Below are 27,626 nucleotides of genomic sequence, written 5' to 3' on the forward strand. Positions count from 1 at the left end.
ATGTTATCTTTCGGTTTCTCTAAGTTCATAAACTAATTATCGTATTATATGTTTGTGAGGGGAAGAAATCCAGATTATGATTAAATTATATTCTTTAGAAGTACCTTTAGATATTCTCTGGAAGGAACTACTTTAGTATACACCGAGAATTTACGGTACTATTGGAGCCAGCAATAAATCATTTGGAATATTAGATTTAATATGCAATTGTAAAGTTATAACTTATAAGTAAGTTTTCTGAATGTGTTTTGGGAAGGAAGAGAATTTCAGACTAGAAGATATATCACATTATTTAGAGGTAGTCTTTGGAGAATCCTACATCCTTGGAAATGGATTTTGTAAGATAGAAAAATATATGTTGGAAATGGTTGTGCGTTTGATGGATTGCTAAATAGGATTAAATGGAAAGGTTATTCTTCGTAAAGAGCATTTGTGTTTCAGATATAAGTTTATATAGAATAGAAACTCTAAATTGGGTTATGATATTTTAGTAAGCAATGTTTTGTTTTGGAGAATCCTTTATGGAAATGAAGCATAGTTTCTTTAAAGTCGGTATTGAAAGGGATTTAGCCAAAGAATTTTTATAAAGACTGCTTTGTACCAAGTTACTAGAATGTTATGCAAGCAATTTAAATTGGGTATATCTAATACCCGAAAGTTATTCTATTATGAGAATTTGAGATTTATGAATCTGAAATTTCGAAAATATGAATTTATGATTATGTTTTATGAGGGGAAGAAGCTGCTAAAGCAGTGACGACCAACATTTGTGGAGCAGGTTTCCTCATTATGTGTTAAAGCGGGTATTGCTCTGGAGCGGGTATTGCTCCGTTATGTGGGGTCATGACCTAAAAGTCTTGCAAGCAGTACAAAATGTAAGAGGGAGACGTCCCTTGTATAAAGTTTAGAGAATTCGCCTGAAAGGCAACTCTATTCGTGTTCTCTTCCCCAGTATAATATGATTTCTGAAAGAAAATAGAATATGTACTTGAGTATTCGAGTGGTTTGTGGAAAGTTATTTCAAACTTTAATTTCTGAAATAATGTTTTACTCACCCAAGTTTTAGAGTTCATGCGCCAATTTTGGAAATGATTATCAAGGAACTTGTTAGGAATTTATGCAGGAGTTAACTATGATATACATATGGATTAAAGGTTTTTGGATCATATGGATTAAATGTCTTTGTGTATGATCCACAGTAGTGGGAGAGAATTATTGACGTAAGGTATGTTAGACTTGACTTCGAAGGATCGTATTAGTTCTATGGAAGTAGTATTACAGACTGTGTTCAAATATTTGTTATATACTTCTTTATTTATGACTTCGATTTATCTTGATGGCAAATGTCTTGAAAAATCTTGATTACAATTGTTTTATAAGATAAGTTTAAATCTGTAAATACGTTTTTTAAGCCACTGAAAAGATGTTCTGGTTGGACAGTGTGTACCCAGTTTTCTTGATTTTGTTCTTGGAACCTGTCCTGGTGGGGGCAGAGTTCATTGTTAGTGATCTTGCAGGTTCGTATGTGGAAAGCTCGGAATGGAGTAAAAGGAAGAATTTAGGTATCAAGGTCATAATTGGATGTAATGGTTGAAGGTTGTATTTAGGATTATATATCCTTATTTGTGAATAAATTATTATATTGCTTTAAGAGTCGAGCAAGGTATTATGTAATCTGTTATTTGGTTATTGAGGATGATTTGTTGTGGGCCTGACCCACGTACAGGTCCAGGATTGTTTAATAGTTATGTTTTCCGCTGCGAGTGAATGGAATTCGAGGTTATTAAGTGTTAATTGAGTTTTATGAATGGTAAGTATGATTAGCTAGCAGTTCGGAAGTGCGGGTTGTTACAGATTGACACCAAATAACGTTCCGAGAAAAGATGTGTGTGGACTGTAAGGATGGAAACTTCACTAGTCTTCGTCGCAATTAGCAAAGTGTTAGTCTTTAATTAGCAAAATATAAATATATGGATTATACAAATACAAGCACATTCATGCCCAATACCCCATTCAATAATATATATAGTGTTTACAATACAAGCCTACAGCTAGTAAAAGTCCATTCTATCATTTACATATAATGTTATTCTAATACGGTGTAATATACCTAGCCAGAGCCGGCTATTGGCCTGTGCAAACAGACTAATAGCACAGGGCCTCTGAATATTGAGGGCCCAAAATTTTGGGAGCCCAAACTTTTTTTTTTTTTTTTAAAATTACACTCAGACCTCATTCATGACTTTTATATGGAAACTGTAAATTCTCTCTCATTCTTCCCAAAGCAAGGATATTACCTTTCCCATAAATTCATATTTACTCCCCCTTTAATGCTTCCTCTAGCTAATTCTCCGATCTTCTCGAAATCTTGCAAATTTTCCATAATTACATTGCAATAGTTAATTTTCATACTTTAATCTCTCATTAGATTTCCTCTTTTTCATAAAGTTTCCAAGAAATATTCTGTTATGCTTCTCTACATTTAACAATGGAAGTGAATATTTTAAAATCACAACCTAATATCAAACCTTTTCTTTGATAATGAACAAACTCAATTTTCGAAATTTTTCTGAAAGAAAAAGAATTAGATTTGTACATCTGATTCTCCAGTATTGTGTTTCTCAAAGGGAGAAGTATTGGATAATATTATATGTAAAGGGATAATATTATAATGTAAAGGGTAGAATGGTACTTTCATAGTCATAGGTCTGTATTGTAAACATTATATATATTGAATGTCAGGTTAACCTACAACAGGTTAACACACAATTATTCCCACACTTGTACATGGTATCAAGAGCTTAGGTTTTTCTAAAAGAAAAACAAAAAAAAAAGAACAAACCAAAAACCACGTTTTTTTTTCTTGTTCAACGGAATTGCTTTTCTCCTGGGCCATGGAATTTCCGTCGACCACTTCCGCTTCTTCTGCTGCCTTCACGCAGTTCCTTCCGGCAGTCAGATCCGTCGCCCCGACTATCTCGTCGGCGCCTCCCACTGCCGCACCGGCCTTCGCCGCTGCTGTCGGCACCCAACCCTATGCGGGCTCCTTCTTTTCGCAGCCTATCTTTACTGCAAGTGCCTCGACGCCCTCTTCCGGCTCCTCTCCGGCGACCTACTTCGCCTCCTTACCGTCCACGTCGACCTGCACGCCACCACCGACGCCGATATATACCGCGACCACGGTCGCCTCCTCCGGCCCGCAGCCCAGCGCTGCCCAATTCTATTCGCGGCCTCTTTTTGGCGCTGGCCCATCCTCTTCGTACACCGCCGCTGCAATGTACTCCAACAGGTTAACACACAATTATTCCCACACTTGTACAAGAAGAAATCATAAGTATTTATGATATATTGAGACTCCATTCTCATCTTGTCAAATTCTTTGGAACGTCCAATGATGAATTGATGGATATGAAGTCAGATTATAATATGAGTATGCTTTTTTAATTATTTTTTTTACCTTTTTTTTGTAGAGTAGATTTGCAATGTAGTACAAAAGAAATAAAAATAATTTAAGGTTATTTATTGTGTGGTATATTGATGAGGAAGATTGGAGACATTCTCCTAGTTTGCATTGCTAGGATTGATTTATGGTCAAATAATTTTCAAAGAATATAGTCATAAAATGTTCCTAGAGTAGTTTGCTTTTATTCATGAAATATGTTCTTGGTTTCGATATTGTATACATTGAGCAATTAAGCATTGATGAGATTACGCTAATATTATCAACTCAAGTTATGTTGAATTTTTTAATATTAATATAATTATAATTATATTATATTGCACTTTCAAAAAAAAAATTATTGTTTTGCCTTATAAAAAATAGATAATTTGGAGAAAAAAAAAATTAGAGCCTACATTTGACAATTGGCACGGGGCCTCCTTATCGTTTAAGACGGCACTGTACCTAGCACATGAGTTAATATAAAGACATCAATAACAGTCTATTACTTCCTTGTGGGACAAAGATCCACGCTCAATCTCTCTAAGAAAATATCGAAGACTATATTCGGACATCTTTTATTATATCTTTTTATCGTTCCAAGATCTTTTAGCGTTATCCAGTCTATACAAATAATTCTTACACCGTTTCTAATTAAATAGTTGTTACACAGAGTAAGTTGACACTATTCATCATCTAACTTTAACTCTTTTTTCTCGCTATTATATAAAGAAAAACATAATTAGTAGCATTTTGTTAAATTGGTGTCAATATATACTTTCAAAATATATATAATTTTTTGTGATTATAAGTTGCACGCAAATTGGCAATACTTATTTGGGGAGCGAGGAAATATAACATATCTCCGCATCCGTTTGTGTAGAACCTAATGATGAACAACAGATGTCCGTAACAGTTACTTCTAGAATGAAGACAACCCTCATATTTTGGCAATGTGTGTGGACTGTAAGGATGGAAGCTTCACTAGTCTTCATCGCCCCCCTCATTCATTGTACCTCTGTCTCACTCTCCTCTCCAGCCTCCAGATTATCTCTGTCGTTTACGCTCTCCTCACTTCAAGGCTAAGCATAAATCAACATTATGTTTTTTCTTCTTATAAACACAGCTGAGCCTAACTTTTCCTTTAATTTAGAGTACTTGATACTAGGAGAAGTATATTTGGTTCCAAATATATCAAGAGTTGTTTTATCAAAATATAAGATAAACTAGATGAGAAAAATGGAGATAAAAATGGGAGTGAGAGAATTGCGGCCATTGATAAGCTTACTGTTGCCACTATGTGTGCACTGGATTGCTGATGAAATGACAGTGTCTGTTTTGGTGGATGTTACTACTCGTGCTCTTTGCCCCGATCAAACTACTTGCTCCGAGGCTATTTATCTAAATGGCCTTCAACAGACTGTAATTTCCCCTTCTCTCCCTTTTTTATCTTAATTTTCGTCTATCTTATGTACTTATATCAGTTATATATGTGTACATTAATAAGGGTATGTTTGTTATCACTTTTAGTGTCAATTTTCAGCTTTATAACAACTTGAAATAGAAATATGGAAACTGCAAAAATTAGAGCATGCCCTTTAATGTTTCATTTTCAAGTCTTATTTCAAAAAAAGAATGATTCATGAAATTAAGATTAATTAGTTTTTACTTTGTGGTTATCTATCTTTGAAATATAGATATTAGTAAGAGTATGATTAATTTTAAGTTCTTAATAGTATAATAACTACTACCTCTGTTTTTTTTTTTTTTTTTTTTTTTTTTAATTTGCTACATTGTTGTGCAAGGTTTTCAAAGCACTATTTAACCCTTAATATCTCTTATTTTGTTTAAGTAAAAAATATAAATATTTGATATTATGAATCTACACGTCGAGATGAATCTAACAAGATGATAAATGACTTTATTTTTACTTATAATAAAGTAATCAAAATAATCGATCAAAGTTAGTGGTTTCATTGTCAAGGCAACAATGTAGCAAATAAAAAAAGCAGAGGGAGTATTAACTTGTAGGGTTGTAGTCGCGGGTGTGCAAAGAGCCCCTCTGCACCGCAAATAAGTACATGCACCCAAGTGCATGTAGAGCATGGTGCACCCTACGTCGTTTTATCATTTTCAGAGTCTATAGTTTAAAAAAATTGTTGCTACTTTTTCCCTTAAATTTTGCAACTAAAGATTCTTTTTTCAAATTTAAATTTAAAAGGTATATGTTCTTTTACCTTAAGTGTAGATGTTCATTTACTATATGTTCTTTTCATTATAACATTTGTTTTTTTATAAATATAAATTTACATGTTCTTTAATTTTAAGTCGGTGTTCTTTTTTAAAGTAGAAAAATTGTTGAAAAAAGTTCATGTTCTTTTATATAAATGGTATGTTCTTTTTGGGTGCACAATGAGCATTGTGCACCCTAGTGCATAATCCACGCTTTGCCTCTGCACAGGGCCTGCTGTCCAAAATATTTTGGTTTTATTTGAAAGGGTCTAATTTGAAAAATATCATGTTTTGTATAAATGGCAAACGCTCCACATTTTCGTCTTCGAACTCTATAATTCATGATATCTCCTATCATCTTACTCAATCTCTTTCACCAAAAATTCAACCTTCCATATCTTGAACTTTAGTATTGTCATCAATACTTTTTCATAATCATCAATAGTAAAATCAATCTATTAGCTAGTATTGATTCTCCCTACTCTCTATGAAAAACTATGATCCTTTCTATCACTAAGGGGAAAGAAAGGGTCCAATTTCCATTATAGAACAGGGCCCCATAAATATCCAAGACGGCCCTGTTAACTTGTAAATGACACAGAGAGAAAGTGAGGGAATATCAAGAAACTTAGAGAGATAATGTGAGGGACTACTTATCAATTAATTGAGGGTGAGAATTATATAGGTGAAACAATTATATGGGGGCAAAGGTGTAATAAACAAGAAGTTCCCTATTATTACTTTGAGCTATGTGTCACTTATTGTAACATTTTCCCTTAGTAAAAGGTAGTTACTTATTAAAAAAGGAGTACAAATGATATATGTTTCATTTATTCCATAATTCTTGCAACACTTGCAATTCAAATGTCATATTTCAGAAACTTCGACCACGAATTCTCACTATAATATAGAGAAAAAGTTAATCAGGTGTTACCTTATTAAATTCAATTTAGTTTTGTAATTTTCAAATGTCATATTTATATAATTATTTTGCAATTCATTCTAAGAATTTTATTTGAATCTAATTTTAATATTGGTACAAGTAATGTGTATTTTCTTTTGTACGATTATAGGCCTCAATTTTTTTGAATAATGAGTGTATGAGAGTGTTTCTTTACTATTGTTTGACCCCTCATGAAAAGAGAAAAATTAATATTAATGAGACCTTGCCATATGAAGAATTGCATTAATTGATGTAGGATAGATGAAAATAGAATATGTATTGATTAATATGGGTGGAGGTGTACAAATTTGAAGAGATTAGTCATTAAAGTAGTTCGTTGGAGATTGCAAAATGAAAGCGTTGTAGGAATCAAGGAATATAGGGTGTATGATTCTTAAAATAAAAAACTATGAATTGATAGTGATGCTCATTGGACAACTCCCCAATATATTTGTTGTTACTCTTAAAATAGGCATGATTAAAATGAGAATAACGATTTTTATTTGTTTATTTTTTTTGGTGAAATACTTAAAGTAAAACTTAGTTTTTTTTATAAGCAAGTGTATCTTATTAAGTTGATTGCCAAATAGTTATTAGCCATTTGACAAAACTCTTACCTTATATTCTTGAAATCTTGGATTTGAATATTACCAAGTGTGATGTTTGGAGTTAAGGATCTCGTTGTCCTCTCCCTATTCTCAAAAACTTGACTTAAGCTAAATAGGCTAACTCTAAAAATCTAAAAGTGGTCAAATTGGTTTGTTTCTTGATTATTGTAGTGAATTATGACAATAATTTTTAATGTCACTCTGTTTTCGTCACCTTTTTATACATATATTATATTTGTATAGTTTACATTATGCTTATTTAAACAAAATCTGTAATAAATATATAAATAACTATAATTAGAAGCATATAATTTTAAGTGCCCGTGAAAATAAAATTTGCAACTGTTTAAAATTTTTTTTACAACCAAGATGAAAAACAACATAAGTACACCACAGACAAAAGATCGCAATAAAACAAAGCCAACCCACCTTCTCGGAAGGTTGAGTAGATGAAAGATAAGCACACCACAACAAAAGATCACAAAAAACCAAGGCAACCCACCTTCTGGGAAGGTGGAGGATAGGATCCTCGATGTCCAAAAAGAGTTAAAACAGAGCTATACAAAATGCGCCAATCTACGTTATAGGTGACTGCTTTTTACTTTCCATAATAGTTGGATACATTTCCTACCATATAATTTTTACCATTAATATTTTTAGTTATCCATTAACAAGAATTATTTTTATTGTGATGAATCCAACAGTATTTTTTTTTATCTCCTTTGTTATTATATTATACTTCCTTCATTTTTTAAATGTTAGCAATTTTTTGATTTATATCTTCTAATTGGTAACTTTGTCAATCAATATCTTTAGACATCTATTAGTGTAAATTATAGAAAGCTAGCATTCTATAAATATACATTAGGAAAATTTGTCAGAAACCACCTTTTATAATCACTTTTTTGTGAGAAACCACCTTTTAAAAAAAATTGGTTAATTAGCCACTTTTTTGGTTCTTTTTTTTTTTTTGGAAGCCACCACTTGCCAGAATCCGGCATTGACCATCAATTTTTCGCCATTCTTTCCCTTTATCTTTCTCCCCCCTCGCATCCCCGGCAACCCACCCTCCCCCCTCGCATCCCCGACAACCCCCTTCCCTCTCGTATCCCTGGCAACCCCCTCCTCCCTCGCAACCCGCCGGCAAACACCCCCCACGACCATCCCCACCCTCCCAGCCCTAAGCCCATCTCCTCCCTCGCATCCCCCGACATCTCAGGTGGAAGAAATGGAGAAAATCTAGAAAAAAAATGTCGAAAATCTGATGGTCAACGCCGGAAAATCAAGGTCAACGCCGGATTCCGGCAAGTGGTGGCTTCCAACAAAAAAAAAGAACTAAAAAGGTGGCTAATTAACCAAAAATTTTTAAAAGGTGGTTTCTCACAAAAAAAATGATTATAAAAGGTGATTTCCGACAAATTTTCCTATACATTAAGACAAATTAAACACAGCACCTTACATACTTGATTTTGTTGTATACTTGCTTGATCCCTGTTTGGGCTTATTTCCTGGTTTAGGCTTACCAAGGATAATCCAGCCCAACAAATGCCTTAGAGCCTCCAGTGGGCCCCACCTGTGATGGTGCATCCCAGCTGTCAGTGCCCCCCAGCTGGCCTACAGTTGGGATATCCCCAGCACTATAAATACTCAACCCCCTCATCAATGAGAAGGTATTGAATTCTTACCTAACAAACCAGAGCATCTCTCTCTAGACTTTATCTCTCTAAGCTTGATCACTGACTTGAGCGTCGGAGAGGCGATTCCGGAACAACCCCCGGGGCAGTCTAACCGTTACTTTTGCAGGATTCCGGCGTACGGACTTTGGACTCAGGATATTCGAATCTGACCCGGTACTCCCTAAGCAAAGGAATCAGAACCCTTAATTTCTAGACAGAAACAGTTTGGCGCCGTCTGTGGGGATAGTACAAAAAGTTACTTCGCCACCACTCACTCAGATTTATTCATTCAGCTACTCAGCTCAGAACGCCAATTGACCATGGCACCAACCAAAAACACTCGCGGCAAGCCAGCCTCCGAGCAGGTCTCTCGGCCAGAGAGAGGCCACTCGCCCGCACATAATCGGGATCCCCAATCCCCGACCGGAGCGAGGCCATTCGCCTGCGCATAACCGAGAGGCCGAGCGACTCCCTCACCAGCTCGGAGGTCACCTACCGTCCAAACTTTGGACCCTCGGTCAGTATCCAGCATATCCAGCATGTGGAGCCTCAGCCGCTCTTCGCGTCTGACCTGGCCCTTATCACGGCTCAGCTCCAGGAGACATTCCAAAAGGGTATGATGGACATGATGGCCATGCTTCAGCAGAGGCAACCACAACAAGTCGTCCCGCTCAATCAGCATGAACCCAGGGAGCGCACGGTCGTCCGCTCTCAGAGGGACAACTCTCGTTCTAATCGAGACCCGCAGCCTAGCCGGCCACGGTCCGATGCGAGAGACCCGAGCCACCGGGAAAGGGAAAAGTACGCGCGACAGGGGTCGGCCCGTCAGCATGCAGAGACCCATGTATCTAAATCCCCAAGGGGGGTGCGGGTCGGAAACCCCAAGATGCCCGGGAATTCCTTAACAACAAGAAGCGCCTCAGCCAAGGCTATGACGCTCGGGAGTTCCTCAGGAAGAAAGCAAATGACCGAGAGGGCCAAGGGGACTCGGCTCATTCTCAGCCCCCTAGGCTAGCTGGAGGAGGGCTCAAGTTCCTGATCCCCTTCAGTCAGGAAATCCTAGGGACCCAACCTCCGGGTAAAATTAAAACCCCCTGATCGAGCCATTTGCGGGCCTAACCGACCCGAGATCATATGGCTAGTTATAAGGCTCAAATGAGCGTGCAGACAAGCTGCGAGGCCACTTGGTGCCGCTTCTTCCCTACCACCCTTAGAGGGTTGGCTCTGAATTGGTTCCAAGAACTGCCGGCGGGGGTCATCACTGACTTCGCCATATTGGAGCACCTCTTCATCCATCAGTTCGTAGCGGGAAAGAGGCAAAGAAAAACCAGCCTTCACCTCATGGGGGTGAAGCAAGACAAGAATGAATCCTTGTCGGACTACATCAAGAGGTTCAACGAAGAGTCTCTCAAAATAACCGACCTACAGGACGCTGTAGCCTTCGCTGCCCTCATGTCCGGCCTCCAACCGGGTCGGCTCAGATGGTCATTGGCCGAGAATGAAGTCAAAACTTACTCGGAAGCCATGGCTCGGGCCCAAAGATTCATCCAAGCAACGGATATCTGCCGTTACTCGGACGAGGTTGGCAAGAAAAGGAAGGATGAAGGGAAGTCACGCGGGTCAGCCTAAGCATCAAAGAACAGGGGGCCGAGGGGATCGGCTCACTGATAATGGCAACGACCCCCGATTCAATAAAAACCGGAAGGAAATCTACTTTGGCATCCGGGACAAAAATTGGCTTCCCAGGCCAACGCCCATCCGGACGTCATCGTCTCGGAGGGACAAAAGTTTGTGTGTGACTACCACAAGGAATGTGGTCACACCACCAATGACTGTCGGGAGCTCAAGAAATCCTTGAACGGTCTGGCCGACCAGGGCAAGCTCAACCACTACCTCAAGCGTTCGAGCGAGGAAAAGGGAAAGCAAAAGGTGGGTCAGTCGAACAGTGGGGACACCGAAGGCTTCATTGGTGTCATCGCTGGAGGATTTGCGTCGGGAGGCCTAACCGGCCGAGCCGCAAGGCTCACCTCCAGAACCTTAAACATCAGGTGCTTGATGTTCAGCTCCCCCGAGCTAGCTGCCCCGCATGACATTTGGGGAACCTAGTCGGACGTTGCGTGTTCCGCACGACGACCCCCTTGTCATCGAGCTCAAGGTAGCGAATACAAAGGTGAAGAGGGATTGGTGGATAGCGGCTCATCCGCTGATATAATCACCCTTGACTGCCTCAAAAAGCTGAAGTACACCGAACGGGATGTTACCCCCATGGCTCAGCCGCTCATAGGCTTCGGGGGCAACTCTGTCCACCCGGTCGGATCAATAAAATTACCCACTCGGATGGGTGAAAAGGGTAAGGGGAGAAGCCTACCGATCGACTTCTTGGTGGTAGACATCCCTTTGCCTTACAACATAATAATGGGGAGGCCCATGCTAAACAAGGCCAAGGCCGCCATCTCCACCTACCAGCTCCTCTTGCAGTTTGAGACTGATGACGGGAAGGTAGGAAAAATTCAAGGCGACCAACAGGCCGCAAGAGAGTGCTATGTGAATAGCCTCAAAAATACCGACGTCCAAAAGGACTCGGACAACGACGTCCAAAAGGACTCGAAAAAAAGAAAATATGAAGGGGGTCAGCCCTCAACGAGCCTCGGGGTGTACATAACTGAAAACCCCAAGCAATACGAGCGTCCTCAGCCAGCCGAGGATGACGAAGAGGTCGCGATCGGCCAGGACCCCGGTCGGACTGTCAGGGTAGGCAAGGCCATGGATCCGCAAACAAGGCAAGATATCATCCAAGTGCTCACGGAGTACCAAGATGTCTTTGCCTATGAGGCCACAGAAATGCCGGGGCTCGACCCGAAAATCATGTGCCATGAGCTTAACATAAAGAGGGGTTCAGACCTATCAAGCAGAAGCTCAGGCACCAAGGTCCCGAAAGAAATGCCGCGGCAGCAGCAGAAGTCAAGAAGCTGCTCGAAGCGGGTTTCATAGAAGAGTGTCAATACTCGGAATGGCTGGCCAATTGGTCTTGGTCAAAAAGCCGAGTGGGGCATGGCGAATGTGTGTCGACTTCACCGACTTAAACAAAGCCTGCCCAAAAGACAATCACCCTTGCCAAAGATCGATAGGCTGGTCGATTCAACGGCAGGGCACGCCCTTCTCAGCTTCATGGATGCAAATGCCGGCTATCATCAAATTCCCATGGCCGAGAAGGATAGGGTTCATACAGCGTTCATCACTCCTCAGGGTGTCTACTGCTACAAAATGATGCCATTCGGCCTCAAAAATGCCGGGGCGACATATCAGCGTACCGTCAACAAAATCTTCAGCGACCAATTGGGTCGGAACATTGAGGTATAGTTGACGATATGATAGTCAAAAGCAAGGCCCAGTCGGATCACCCTGCAGATCTGAAAGAAACGCTGAGCACCCTAAGGAAATACCGAATGATGCTCAACCCTAAAAAATGCGTCTTCGGAGTTAAAGGGGGAAAGTGCCTCGGATTTCTAGTAGATGAGAGAGGTATAGAGGCCAACCCGGACAAAATCAAAGCGGTCTTAGAAATGAAATCGCCTCGGAATGTTCGGGAAGTACAGCGCCTAACCGGCTGCTTAGCGGCACTCGGTCGGTTCCTCTCCCGGTCGGCCGATAAAAGCTTGTTGTTCTTCAAGGCCCTGAAGCGAAAAGAGTTCGCATGGGATGACGAAGCCGAGCAAGCCTTCGCTGACCTCAAGAATCACTTGGCATCTTTGCCCAAACTGATCTCCCCCTTGCCGGGGGAACCCCTGTTTATCTACTTGGCTGTCTCGGACTACGCTCTTAGCGCCGTCCTGATAGCCGAGCGAGAAGGAAAGCAACATCCTGTTTACTTCATCAGCCACGCCTATAGGGGGGCCGAGGCGAAGTACAGCGATGTTGAGAAAATGGTCTTTGCCTTGGTAATGGCGAGCCGGAAGCTCAAGCCCTATTTTCAAGCACACCCATCAAAGTCCTAACCGGACAACCGCTCCGGAAGCTTATTGAAATAGAAATCACTCGAGTCGGATGAGTGATTGGGCAGACCAGTTAGCAGATTTTGGGCTCGAGTTCGAGCCCCGAAGAGCCATCAAGGCCCAAGCACTCGCTGACTTCATCACTGAATGCGCAACTCGACCCCCGGTCGGTTCGCAAGAGGAGTGGGAATTGCTTGTTGATGGATCATCCACAAAGAGTGGTTTGGAGCCGGATTGGTCATCAAACCCCGGTCGGAGAAAAAATTGAATATGCTGTTAAGTTCGAATTTCTCGGATCTAACAATGAAGCCGAGTATGAGGCCTCATCCTCGGATACACTATGCATCCTAGCTGGGGCAACCTATATCATAGCCAAGTCCGACTCACAACTCATAGTGGGTCAGATTTCCGGAGACTATGAGGCCAAGAGGACAACATGAGGATGTACTTGGCCAAAGCCCGAGCTGTCATTGCAAGGTTGTCCGGATTCCGGATTACCACATTCCTCGCTCGGAAAATCAGCAAGCAGATGCACTGGCTCGGATGGCTAGTTCTGCTGAGGGGTCGGCCCCCAGAACCATAACTTGGGAAGTGTTGAAGGAGCCTAGCATAAATGCCAAAGAGCAGCTCGTACTCAATCGATCCTCAAACTGGATGGGTGAAATTGTGGAGTACTTGCGAGACGGGACCTTACCCAGGATCCTAAAGAAGCCGACCGGATTAAGCATAAGTCGGTTGGTTCCTTTGGCATGAAAGGCAGCTCTATAAAAAGTCTTTCACTCATCCCCTCCTCAAATGTATAACTCCCGAGGAAGGAAATTATGTCCTCCGGGAAATACACCAAGGAGCCTGCGGAAGCCATCAAGGGGGTCGGACTATAGCCGGAAAGGCGCTAAGAGCAGGTATTATTGGCCTACCTTGAAAGCTGATGCCTCGGACTTAGTCCGACGGTGTCCCTCTTGCCAGATTCACTCGGACATCCAAGGGCGCCTGCCACTCCCCTCACCACATTCAAGCAGTCCTGCCCTTCGACAAGTGGGGCATGGACCTGCTCGGACCTTTTCCCCCGCTTCTGGGCAAAGGAAGTTCCTAATTGTGGCTATTGATTACTTCACCAAGTGGACCGAAGCCGAGCCACTGGCGTCAATTACTGACAAGCAGGTTCAGTTGTTCATATGGAGGAATATCATTACCCGGTTCGGAATTCCAAGAGCCTTGGTATCAGACAATGGCCGACAGTTCAACAGCGGGCCGACTCGAGAGTATTGTGCCCGGTTCGGCATTCAAACAAGGTTCTCGGCAGTCTCCCGCCCTCAAACCAACGGGCAAGCCGAGTCGGCTAATAAAATTGTCCTAAAGGGTATCAAGAAATCCCTTGATGCAGCTAAAGGGGCATGGGTAGACGACCTACCCGGAGTACTCTGGTCGGCTCGAACAACGGTGAAAGAAGCCACGGGGCACTCCCCTTTCGGCTTGGTCTATGGAAGCGAGGCTGTCCTTCCGGTCGAGGTGGGAATCCCTCCCCTCGGATGACATTCTATGAGTTCGACCAAAATGAAGAAGAAAAGCCCTCAACTTAGACCTGTTGCCAGAAACCCGAGGCAATGCTTTGCTACAAGCCATCCGGTACAAGCAAAGAATCACAAGGCACTTTAACGGCGAGTAAAGCCTCGGCCAATCAGTCTAGGCGACTGGGTCGTCCGAAAGGTCGAAGCCACCGGACTTTCCCATCTCAAAGGGAAGTTGGGGGCAAATTGGGACGGCCCTTACAAGGTTACAGAAATCATCAAGCCAGGGACATTCCGACTCGAATCTCCCGAAGGGGTCCCCTGGCTCGGCCTTGGAACCTAGACAATCTCAAAAGATTCTATGGTTAACTTCTTTTTCGTTACTTGCTCTAGGGGCATGATGTAAAGCCAGAACTACCTGGTCGGATTAGCAAGCAAATCAAATTTGTAACTCGGACTTAACCAGTCCATGTACCAAGTCGGATTTCAACCCCAGAAATAAAAAAGACTTACCAGTCTATTATTTTGAACAAAAAGGCAAGCAAAACTTAACCAGTTTATTGTCTATTGAATGTTGTAATATTGCAAATAACGAAAAATATGCGACAAATGACAAGTTGCAAAATAGTAGTTGTATTCCAATTGATCAAAAGTTGTAAAATACAACCAAAAGTTTACAAAAACATAGCTAAAGGGCCGACAAGGCCAAAGCTAAGAAAATAAAAATCCTAAGGAAGCTAAGTAGAAGGACCGGTGGCAGGTTGCTCGGCCGCAGGTTGCTCTGGTGGAGGTGGCTCGGTGCTACCAGCATCTTCTTCTTCATCGCCAGAGTCGCCGAGCTCATCTCTTCAGCCAGCTTGGCCTTAATCTCCGCAGCGTCGGCATCGGCCAACTCCTGGTAGCGAGACCAGACTGAATTCCAGTCGGCCTCGGGACAGGAATCAGCCAAAGGCTACCTTAAGCCTAGCAAGCGCCTCGTCCTCGCCCATCTTATGGGAAGATTGGCCCACGTCGGCGCAGAAATCGGTACAGTCGTCCGACTTCTGCCAGGCTTGAACCACTCCTCCTGAGAACGAGAAACGGCCGCTTGGGCTTCCTTCAGTTGAGCCTCGGCCGGGAGAGTTTGAGCGGACCTCTTCCAATCCTTCTCGGCCTGAGCTTGCTTGGTCTCGGCCGTAGCTTTGGCGGACTCAGCGTTTGTCTTTGGCAAGAGAAAGGTTGGTCCTTTCACCTGCCAGTCTCCCTCTCTTGCTTCCAGGTCGCCTCGCCATCATCAATTTTTTGTTGGCCTCCTCCAAGCGGAGCTCGGCCAGACGCTTAGCTTCCTTGGCCTGGTAGACTCATCGAAGTGCTTCCGAGCCGCCTCCTTCAGGCTCTGAACCTCCTGCACCAGTGTGAGCCGGTCCTCGGCTACCTTGGTCATCCGGATGGAAAACTGCAAAACAAAGACAAGTTAGAAAATAAAATGAAAAAGTAAAAGAGGAGTAAGGCTAAGGTACTTACATCCATCCAGGAGCGAAAGAGTTCGCTCGATTCGTTTCTCTCCATTCACCGCTTGATATGATCTCGGTCGGTTTGGGTAACCAGTATTTCCAGGGCACTGGCAATCCGTTCTTTCTTGTCCGTCTTGGACATTTGAGTAAAGGGGACCGGCGCCTCGGATAAGGTCTGCTCGGTGTGCGAGGTCCCCTGTACGTGCTGGACTTCGCACCGGCTCGAAATCCTCTGGGTGAAGGGAAATGTGTGTCCCTCGTCCCCGAAGCCGGGCGGGGCTGTTCACCTAACAGAAGGCTCTTGCCTTGCCTTCTTGGCCGAGGCCTCCTTCTCGGCTCGGGCCTTCGCCAAGGCCTTCTCTGTCATTTCCACCCTCTCTTCAGTGCGCTCCTTGCGCTTCCTCGGCTTGGGTTGGAAGGATCCTGAAAACATATGAAAAGTTGGTGAGAAAAAGGAAAGAAGGATTAAACCGGGTCGGATAGAGAAGTATCTTACCTTTGGCTTAGAAGGCTTGTTAATCTTTTCGCCTTCATCTCGGCCCTAATCCGAGCAGCCTTCAGAGCGCGGAGGTAGTCGTTCGGCCATGTCCGGGTCTGTTTCCTTTATGTAAGCAAAGAAGCCTCTGAAAAAGACAACAGTTAGCAAAATATAGCAAATAAAACAAAAACAAGTCAACCGGACCCCCTTTTGCCGAATTACCCTTGGGAAAAGCCGGGCTCAGACCGAACGCAGCTAGGAAGTGTTCATCTTTAAAATTTGCAGCTCGGGAGCCAGTTCCCCGCTACAAAAACTTCGCGCCGTCCACTATTTTAGCCTCAACTGCATGTATATAGCGCCACGGCTTCGTCTTCGACAACTCGGGCACCTTGAAATTAGCAGTGATTTGGGTCGTCAGATGGAGGCACGATCGGGATGCCCCATTCTCCCCATAGTAGAACAAGGCGAACACCGGCGAAACCCCTTTTGAGAAGTGGGTAAGTCAAGAACGTTCGGTAGCCCGCCGAGCCTGGAAACACCACCAGCCCGGTCCGTGATCCCCGGCTGGCATTTCAAAAAGCTTATACAATGCGCCAGAGGTAGGGTCGGCTTAACGCCGATGATATCACATATTACCTGAACCGCAAGATTCCCCCAGAGTTTGGAGAAAGCTGACCCAGGCATAGTTATAAGCGTTCAAGATATCCTTCTCAAACGGGTCAGCGGGAATCTTAAGCCCATCTCCATGGCCTTGTAATAAAAGGCGGTACATCCGGGGGTGGGCTCAGAATGTGTGACTAGCATCGGGTCGGACCAGTATGTAGGGGTCCTTTATTTGGAACTTGCTGCTTGGCCTCGGGCATCCTCCATAAGGCCTTTATTAAGAGGAAGTGGAAATTTGCTCCCGGACCGCCTTTGGGTCGATCTCCGGATACGCGAGCCGACCCGATGTAGAAGCTTCGCCTTCCTCTCCCGGCATAGCTATCCTAACTACACCATCAGACAAATATTTGTCTAAGTAACTCCTCGAAGAAGGATAGGCCAGGGACACCTCCCAGGGTAGGGGGATGGTACCCTCGGCCTCCTCCTCCTCGGCTTGCGAAGGAGTACTTGGGAGGGAAAGCGCCTCAGGCAACGCCGAGGGATCCGGGCAACTTATTAAAGTTGACACCAAACCATTCCCATACCCCTCACTTCCTCGGCTAAATTATAAGGAGGTGAGGGAGGGGGTGTCACTGACTCGGACGAGCTCCCCATTATTTATCAACAGAAGGGGGTCGGCCGATTTTATTAAAAGAAAGAGAAGAAAAACTTAGTGAAAAAACAAAACAAGTGCGTACCTGGTCGGACGAAGAAGATGGAGCCCGGACTTAGAGAGAGAGAAATGTCTAAAGTAGAGAGAGAGAGCAGAAAACTCAAATTTAGAGAGAGAGAGAGAATTGTAAAAGTGACAAAAATCTCTCCCCTCTCTCCTACTTATAGGCAAATCCTCGGTCCCGCGTCCACGTCACATCTTGGACCGGGCCTTGTGTCTTCAACACCTTAATGGGCCTCCTAAGCGCCCAAAACTGTTCAAAAGGCACAATTCCTCGGAATATCAATCGTCACAAAAGTCATAAATAACCAGAAGTTGAATCGCCACCATGTTTTCAAGCACCCCAATAATCCACCGTTGCCACGTGGCATTTGGGTTCCAAGAACTATTAAGTTCACCAGCTCAATATTGCCAGTTCATCAGCTCAAGGTTACCACTCGGTCACCTCAGCCAGTGGTCCAAAACCTTAGGCACCGGCTCGGACAAGCATGGGGCTCATTGGCCCCTCATCCGAGCCGCGTCCAACTAGCTCGGCCCTTGGAGGCACTCCTCCTTGGTTGAGTAAGTCTCCTAAGTCCCAGATTGACTTAGCGAGAGCAGGCACCGGCTCGGACAAGCATGGGGCTCATTGGCCCTCATCCGAGCCGCGTCCAACCAGCTCGGCCCTTGGAGGCACTCCTCCTTGGTTGAGTAAGTCTCCTAAGTCCCAGATTGACTTAGCGAGAGCAGGCACCGGCTCGGACAAGCATGGGGCTCATTGGCCCTCATCCGAGCCGCGTCCAACCAGCTCGGCCCTTGGAGGCACTCCTCCTTGGTTGAGTAAGTCTCCTAAGTCCCAGATTGACTTAGCGAGAGCAGGCACCGGCTCGGACAAGCATGGGGCTCATTGGCCCCTCATCCGAGCCGCGTCCAACTAGCTCGGCCCTTGGAGGCACTCCTCCTTGGTTGAGTAAGTCTCCTCCTAAGTCCCAGATTGACTTAGCGAGAGCAGGCACCGGCTCGGACAAGCATGGGGCTCATTGGCCCCTCATCCGAGCCGCGTCCAACTAGCTCGACCCTTGGAGGCACTCCTTGGTTGAGTAAGTCTCCTCCTAAGTCCCAGATTGACTTAGCGAGAGCAGGCACCGACTCGGACTAGCATGGGGCTCATTGGCCCCTCATCCGAGCCGCGTCCAACCGGCTCGGCCTTAGGAGGCCCGCCTTGATTGACTTAGCGAACGAGGATACCGGCTCGGACAAGCATGGGGCTCATTGGTCCCTAGTCCGAGCCGTAAAGTACTCACACCCCTCCATTTCTTGACGAGACCGGGTCGGCACTCATGCCACCTCTCTCCTCGGGGAGAGCGGGTCGGCACTCAAGCCATCCCTCTCCTTGAGGAGACCGGGTCGGCACTCAAGCCACCCCTCTCCTTGAGGAGACCGGGTCGGCTCTCAAGCCACCCCTCTCCTTGAGGAGACCGGGTCGGCACTCAAGCCACCCCTCTCCTGGAGGAGACCGGGTCGGCACTCAAGCCATCCCTCACCTCGAAGAGACCGGGTCGGCACTCTAGCCACCCCTCCTCCTTGAGGGGACTGGGTCGGCACGTGCCCTATTTTCCTGCCTAAGAAGCAGGTCAGCCTGGGTTCCAAATTGTCTAGGTTCCGCCACGAACGGGAAACATGTCAGCAAGGCCTCGATATTTCCCATTCCTGGCGTGGGGCTAATTGTTTGGGCTTATTTCCTGGTTTAGGCTTACCAAGGATAATCCAGCCCAACAAATGCCTTAGAGCCTCCAGTGGGCCCCACCTGTGATGGTGCATCCCAGCTGTCAGTGCCCCCAGCTGGCCTACAGTTGGGATATCCCCAGCACTATAAATACTCAACCCCCTCATCAATGAGAAGGTATTGAATTCTTACCTAACAAACCAGAGCATCTCTCTCTAGACTTTATCTCTCTAAGCTTGATCACTGACTTGAGCGTCGGAGAGGCGATTCCGGAACAACCCCCGGGGCAGTCTAACCGTTACTTTTGCAGGATTCCGGCGTACGGACTTTGGACTCAGGATATTCGAATCTGACCCGGTACTCCCTAAGCAAAGGAATCAGAACCCTTAATTTCTAGACAGAAACAATCCCTTTTTAACTAGTTACAACATTTTGATCACTTTCATGCTTGCCTATAGGCTATATATAATTTGGACCATTAAAATCTCTAATTATTTTTGTGAAAATAGTTACTTTAACATACACACCTAATGTACTTGTCATTTGTTTTTAGCTGTATTTATAAGATTGACAACCATGACATGATTAATTAAAAATATTATTCTCATAATTGATATTTAACTGATGTCTAATTTCTATTATGAGAATAATATCTTTGATTAACCATGTTAATATTTATCAATGTTGTTGAACAAAGCTAAAAGCAAATAGCTAAACCTATGCATTAAGTGCATATATAGGTTATAAAATCCCTTGTGAAAATTGTCTCTTGTAAATAAAGCTAAAAACAAATAGCTAAACCATCCATAGACAAAACATAATACAGTATTAGTGGTTTAGTTTTCTTGATCATCATCAAAACTATAAGGAACAACAATATTTACCCTTTTTAATCATGACAACAAACAAGGCAAAGTAAAGACAGATTAATCACTCAGCATGTAGATGCAAATCATTCAACTTAACTAAACATACGGGTTCACGATATTAGAATGCTTAATAAAATATCTTTTTGGAAAGGGAGACGAGCCAACGAGTCTAACTCACCACTATAGCATGATCTACCGGCAATTTAACCCATGTGAGTTCGTTTAGGGCTCGAAAATAACACTTAATTATTTTCGAATTTTGTTATTTCCTAATTTTCGTATTAGGATTTTGTTTACACTATTTAAACATTATTAGTCATCATTAGAAGACAGTTTTTACCTTGATAATAATATTTGAGTGTTTTTTCTCTTTTTCTAGTAAATTCCGCAGTTTTTACAAATTTTATCGCTTATAAATCTGTTTGTTCGTTCTAGAAATTGAGCTTGCTTTTCTTATGATAATTCCAACTGCCTTAATATCTATTAATGAAAATAAAACTAATTCTAATACATTAAACCATGTCTTTATCTTTTCCTTTTGGCATCATGAAAATCACTTGAAAATTCAAATACTCAAGAAGTGGTTTGTCACGTTCACAAATCACTACATATGTGGGCACACCATCGGAAACAAAAGCTAAAAATGGCTAAACATAAGCTTAAGCAAACATGGCTCTACATTAATCTAGTAGAATATGAGCCATACTCATGCATTTTTCAATTAGATGGTCAACAGAGCTACATCATAATGGCCAACAAACAATCAAATATATCCAAAACAGAGAATGAGAGGTTAATATATAGGTTATTTTCTGAGAACATCCTAGGCAAGTTAAAGTGGTATGAACTATCCCAGCAATCCTGAAGGGAATTTAGTTTGAAGTTTTGGGCTCTTTGGATCCAATATTCATGAATTATTTGTGTTCCTCAGTAGATTGTAAGTTCCTCTGTGAGTTTAGTCATGATTCATATGATTAATAGTAAATGATTTAGGTGGATTCTAAAATTTTGGTATTCGTATTACTTTTGAAATATCTATCTAGGAAGTACTATATGTTAATTGTTAATTAAGTGCTCAAGTATTAGAAAAACTGCCTTCTTTTTAGTTTCAAGTTTCTAATAATGTGCATACTTTTGGACAACAGGTTGTTGGAATTTTCAAGATGGTGGTACTTCCACTCTTGGGCCAACTTTCTGATGAGTATGGACGGAAGCCTATGCTCCTTATTACTATATCCACCGCTATCTTTCCTTTCGGTATGTTATAATTAATCTGCATATGTCTGTCTTTCCCTCTCTCTGCAGGCTGCACCTTTCTCGAACTCGAACATATCACCTTTCGCAAATTTATGCATTGTTGTTTTCCTTGTTACTATTGTTATTTCCATTGACATTCATTTGATTTCTTACTCTTTTACAGCCTTACTTGCCATTAACCAATCCAGAGAGTTTGTTTATGCTTACTATGTTCTTCGAACAATCTCCCACATTATAAGCCAGGGGAGTATCTTTTGCACTGCTGTTGCCTATACAGTAAGAACAGCCATTCTAATCATCATTTACATTGTGATTTGGAAACAATTCATAACCGATTACTCAACTTAATTATCAAGTTCTGTTTTCTTACAGGCAGATGTTATTGAGGATACTAAAAGAGCTGCGACATTTAGTTGGATCACTGGTCTATTCTCAGCATCACATGTACTAGGAAATGTGCTCGCTCGATTTCTTCCTGAGAAATACATTTTTCATGTATGTTCTAACTTTTAGCATGTTCATTTTTGTTTTTCAACTGTCACTAAACCTGTGAGTTATTAATGTTACTTATTATTATGAATATTCTCCTTACAATTTCAGATATCAATTGCTCTTTTGACCTTTTGCCCTATCTATATCCTATTCTTTCTACCTGAGACTGTCAAGCAAAAACAAAAACAGGAGTTGCAATCATCGTTATTATCCAAGTTTCTCGCGTTCCCAAAGGCGCGATACAAATCCATGAGATATGCTGCAAATGTAGTTGTTAGCAGGTTGTATCATTGTTTGCCCAATTGAATTATGAGTCACATATAATTATGTCTTGCCAACATATTGATGATAATTCATTTGTTGCAGTCCAACACTTCGAGGGATTTCTCTGGTTTCCTTCTTTTTCGAGTTGGGAATGTCTGGCATTAGCTATGTCTTATTGGTATGAATCACGACTAATCCTTTAGTACTTGGAATATATTTGTTAGTGATTAAACCTTATTCTGGTTTAATATACTTACTTATATTACTTTGCAGTATTACTTGAAGGCAGCTTTTGGTTTTAATAAGAATCAATTTTCTGAGATACTAATGGTTGTTGGAGTTGGTTCAATTATTTCTCAGGTATCTCTTATTTCCCAAATATTTTTCTTGATAATTTAGTTGCTGTGATACTAAGCAAAGACACAACAATAAGCTTGTATTCTATTTTTGCGATCTTGCTTAGATATGGATGCTTCCTCTTATCAATCCGTTGGTTGGAGAGAAAGCGATATTATGCGGAGCATTACTTGCATCAATTGCATATGTAAGTGACAAATCTGATTCTAATTGTGATATCCATTCTGGAAAGTATAATACATTCAAATAAGTTGGTTTTTTTTTTTTTTGACAAATAAGTTACTTGTATTGATAAACAACTGTTTTCTCCTACAGGCATTGTTTTACGGGTTTGCTTGGGCATATTGGGTAAGCATCCAAAGCTTTTAGCACATATTGACATATTTTAGGAGATAACATCCAGAAAATAGGAAGAATTTCAAGAAACGGACGAAAAAGGAAAGTCGCGGGAAGATTTCAAGCTAAGGAACGGAAGGAGTACATGTTATTGTTGTTGGCAACATTTTAATTCATTCTGATTCAAAATTAAATCACAGGACCTTAGATCTCTCATAGTAGTCATAATCTTCTACTAGTGCTGAAATACTTTGGTTACTTGCAGGTACCGTACTTGAGTGCTTCATTCGGAGTTATATATGTGCTTGTAAAACCTTCTGTGAGTACCAAGTACTAATACCTCTAACAGTGCGTGCTACATCTCAACATTGTTCAAGTCTGGTCTTTCTAATATTGTATATGGTCTATAATTTGGCAGACTTATGCTATTATTTCAAAAGGATCAAGCTCTACAGACCAGGTTTTGTATAAGCTTCTCCTCTTCTAAGTTTCTTTTCGTCAATTTTCTAAATATGATAAATGAATATTGTTTCTAAGGAAGATGTTTTCTTTGCAATTTTAAGTAATGTATGACAGAGCTATGCTATTTGCATATTTGAGTTAAAAAACACGTACAGTTTTCAAAACTATGCATCTTCACCACACCTAAATTCTTGAATAAGGTATCATAAAGGGGGTAATAAGAAAATTTCAATGTTTAACTTACCAATATAGAAAGTGTTGGAATAGTTTGAGCTAACCTAAAACAAAAATATTGTCTAATTTTGGGGCTGAAGCAGAGGAGGGAGTACGTCATCATACAGATTGGTTCTGGTCTATTGTTGGTTACTTCCTTGAAGTAATTTTTTAGTGATTGTAGGGTAAAGCCCAAGGTTTCGTAGCGGGAGTGCAATCGATTGCAAGTTTCTTATCACCACTTGTTATGAGTCCATTAACATGTGAGTTATTCACCACTATATCTCTGATTATATGTTCATTACTATGACTAATTATATCTGACTTCATTGCTAATCTCCTTCCAGCATGGTTCTTGTCCGAAAATGCTCCGTTCGATTGCAAAGGTTTTAGCATCATTTGTTCATCATTATCCTTGGTACACATCCACCTTTTCCCTTCTGCTTATTGTTTCTTCATTGATTTTCTTTTCTAATTCAACTGATTCATGTACTCAAATATTCACAGATTGTTGCATTGATCATTGCCTTGGGATCCAGATTTGAGTCAAAATATGAGGATAAGCACCAAGACGACTTGGATAAACTTGAATCACCGCTTCTATCATGAGTCATGGTAGAATTCATGAGGTTGTTTTTCTTAGTCTTAGGAATCTCTTATCTTCCTTCAACCTCATTCCACCCTTTATCCCCAACACATTATTTTTCCAAATTTGGAGGTTTTTTAATAGAAGTGTGAGAATATCCATCGAGTTTGAATTTGTTTCAATGTGATTGTATGTACGTAGTTATACAAACTCTGATGTAAGCACAATCGGAGGTATGCTAGTATTCAGTACAATTTACATATAAGGATTTCATTTGAAATTCTTGAATTGAGTAAATCTTATGTTTGCATCATCGAACCCTTAAAATGTTCTTAAGGTCACAAAAATAAAGAACTGGAAGTGATATACTGCTACATGATCATTTTTTTTTTTTTTGGCAATTCAAAGTTATTATTGATAGCCAAAAAAAATGCATGGATATGACCTAAGCAATCAACAATAGTCTAAACTTAGTAAGATAGACTCCCCCACCTTGTATGAGAGGTTTGGAGCTATCCCACACCCATTTAGACCAGCTACTAGCAACAAGGAACCAATAACCAACATATAATCAAACTATAAGGAGTTGTCTTAGCTCCTAAGTACATCTATAGAACACTTTAAACATAATTTGCTTATAACTTTGAACATAATCTAACTAAAGCCCTCCAAACACAGCTTGATTACTCTAGTGCCAGATATGGTAGACTGTTTCAGCAAAGAACATCAATAACATTCTGTTTTGAGGCGTTTTACTGTGGCTTTTAGTAGCAATGACTTTGATGTCATCCTCCAACCTTCTGTGTTGATTAGCAATTCCAAGTTGTTGGAGACATAGAGTCCAAATTATGAGACTCTGGACATTCAAAGAATACGCGTGGTTTAGTTTCATTAGCTCAAGAACACTACATGTTTTGTCATCAAGGATCCCCCAATCACATAACCTGCTTTTTGTAGCTAGTCTGTTATGCAGCATTAACCAGGTAATAAAAAGAGCCATAGGAGCTCTGTTACTACTGCTACATGATCATTTGTAATTACCAACTCACATCGTGCCCCTTCATTAAAAAAAGAGCATGAGTTGAGCAAGGACTTAATGAGTTGAACGAGGGGAGCAAAGTTAAATGGTTTTCAAGTCAAGTCAAGTAGAGTTTTGCTCACAATCGACTCGCTCAATTAGCACTACTAATTGTAAGGGATAATTAAATATATTATTTTCAATGTTTAATAGGTCTATGCATTTTCAATTTAACATCAACCTATATAAGTTTACATGTGTCTAAATCAAAGTATGCTTATTTTATATAAGTTTATACATATTTTATATCAATTTATTCATATTATATATTATTGTGTATATGTTTGTTATCAATTAATTAATGGGTATTTGATATGATAACTTCATGGATATTTTATATCAGTTTGTGCATTTTGTATCAATTTGTTCATGTTAATATCATTATTATATGTGTATTTGTTATCTGTTGAGGTAGTTGATATTGGTTTATGTAGGTGATATTAGTTTATGCCTATTTCGCTAGTGAAAAAACCTCATATATGCTTTGATTTTTTAGGTCACAAATGCTCCATATTTGACCCGCAACATACCTCACATAAGTATTTTGGTATCTTAATTCTTACATACAAATGCTACGGTTGATAATCGAAGTATCTGTTTGTAAAAGTGCTCCGGAACATGTTCCAATGCTCCATAATATAAATTTGTATTAAAACTTATTGTGGTAATTAGTTAAGTTAATTAAAAATGTAATTATCTATAATGATCTCACTACGGGAAAAAAAAGGAAGGGCTGCGGAGGAAGGGCTGCGCTTTTTCTAAAAGCGCAACCCTACTAGTGAAGGCTGCGCTTTTGTACAAAAGCACAGCCCTACACAACAGAAGGGCTGCGCTTTTATAAAAGGCGCAACCCTTCTGACTAAGTAGGGCCGCGCTTTTGAAGAAAAGCGCAGCCCTTCTTAAAAAAATTTGAAAAATTCATCTTTGCGGGCTTCAAATATTAAGCGGGATTCGTCAAATATATCCCTCATTCTTCTCTCTCCTCTCTCACGTCCCTCATTATTCCTTTTCCTCTTTCTCTCACATCCCTCCTCCCTCTCCTCCTTCTCTCTAATCCTCTCAAAAACTCCCAGAAATGTTGCGACAAAAACGCTGAAATGATTTGCACGAATCATGCCGACGGAGTCCGATTGCCTATTGTGATACCTTTTCGGAAGCGGAACGAGCCAACGAGTCAAACACATCGCTATGCCGTGACGTTTACGCTTTTTAAGCCATTCGAGTTCGTTTAAGCCTCCAAATAGGCATTTTAAGTTTTTCCGAAATTTTTTTCCCCTTAAATTATGTATTAGGGTTTTGTTTTAAGTATTTAAACATTATTAGGTTAATGTTTGGAGGTAGTTCTTGTATTTTCAGATCTATAATGTTCTTGTATACTTCTCTTTGTTTATTTTGATTAATGTTCTTGTATACTTCTCTTTGTTTTGATTAATGTTCTTGTATACTTCTTTTTGTTTTGATTAATGTTCTTGTATACTTCTCTTTGTTTATTTTGATTAATGTTCTTGTATACTTCTCTTTGTTTTAATTAATGTTCTTGTATACTTCTCTTTGTTTTTAATGTTCTTGTATACTTCTCTTTGTTCGTTTTTTTCATTTTCGTTTCATTCTTTTTTTTTGTTTTGGGTTTAGTATTTTCATTTTCGTTTCGTTTCGTTTCTCTTCTCTTCTGTTTAATTTCAGAAAATGTGAGATTATGAGTAAAAAAATGTCAAAAAAAAAATTTTTTTTATTATTTTTTTGGTAGGAAGGGCTGCGCTAGTTAGGAAAAAGCGCAGCCCTTCTAGCTTAAGGGCTGCGCTTTTCTAGCGCAGCCCTACTTAAAAAGTGAAGGGCTGATACTGAAAGGGCTGCTGTAAAAAAGCGCAGCCTTACAGGCCTTTTTCAGCGCAGCCCTTCTTCATTTTTCGACTAGTGTCTATCTATACAAATATATTAAAAGGCGTGCGAAAATAAGAAATTGTGCCACGTGCCGCTTTCCCTAGGGAGTTTTGATTATGTAATCCATGTACAATAAAAAAATTAAGAAATTGCATAGTATAAAGTTTGATCCCGAGACCTCAAGTAGATATACTAAAGTTTTAACCACTAGGCTAAGTTGTATTTAGTGATATTATCATAAAGTATTACATTAATAAATGAAATTTTATCTTACCCGGAGCATAGCCCGGGCCTAATAACTAGTACTATATTAAAAGACGTTCCTAAATAAGGAACTGTGCCACGTGGCACTATCTTACAGTGTTTATTTCATGTACTTCACATACAATAAATTAGACAATAAATGCTATAAGATTTGATCACATGACTTCCAACTTATATA

General features: G+C 41.1%; 1 protein-coding gene across 1 annotated transcript; it reads left to right on the forward strand.

The window, feature by feature from the left end:
* Window positions 1-4,387: 4,387 nt before the first annotated feature.
* Window positions 4,388-24,522, forward strand: LOC104896331 (uncharacterized). The gene is made up of 14 exons (XM_010683070.4): window positions 4,388-4,861; window positions 21,404-21,515; window positions 21,679-21,791; window positions 21,888-22,010; window positions 22,116-22,288; window positions 22,374-22,449; window positions 22,545-22,631; window positions 22,735-22,815; window positions 22,944-22,976; window positions 23,230-23,283; window positions 23,383-23,424; window positions 23,824-23,902; window positions 23,987-24,057; window positions 24,147-24,522. The coding sequence occupies exons 1-14, from the start codon at window positions 4,670-4,672 to the stop codon at window positions 24,246-24,248; spliced, it is 1,338 nt and encodes a 445-aa protein (XP_010681372.2). The 5' UTR covers window positions 4,388-4,669; the 3' UTR covers window positions 24,249-24,522.
* Window positions 24,523-27,626: the final 3,104 nt, after the last annotated feature.

Source organism: Beta vulgaris, chromosome 6, assembly GCF_026745355.1.
Source record: "Beta vulgaris subsp. vulgaris cultivar EL10 chromosome 6, EL10.2, whole genome shotgun sequence".
NCBI lineage: Eukaryota > Viridiplantae > Streptophyta > Magnoliopsida > Caryophyllales > Amaranthaceae > Beta > Beta vulgaris.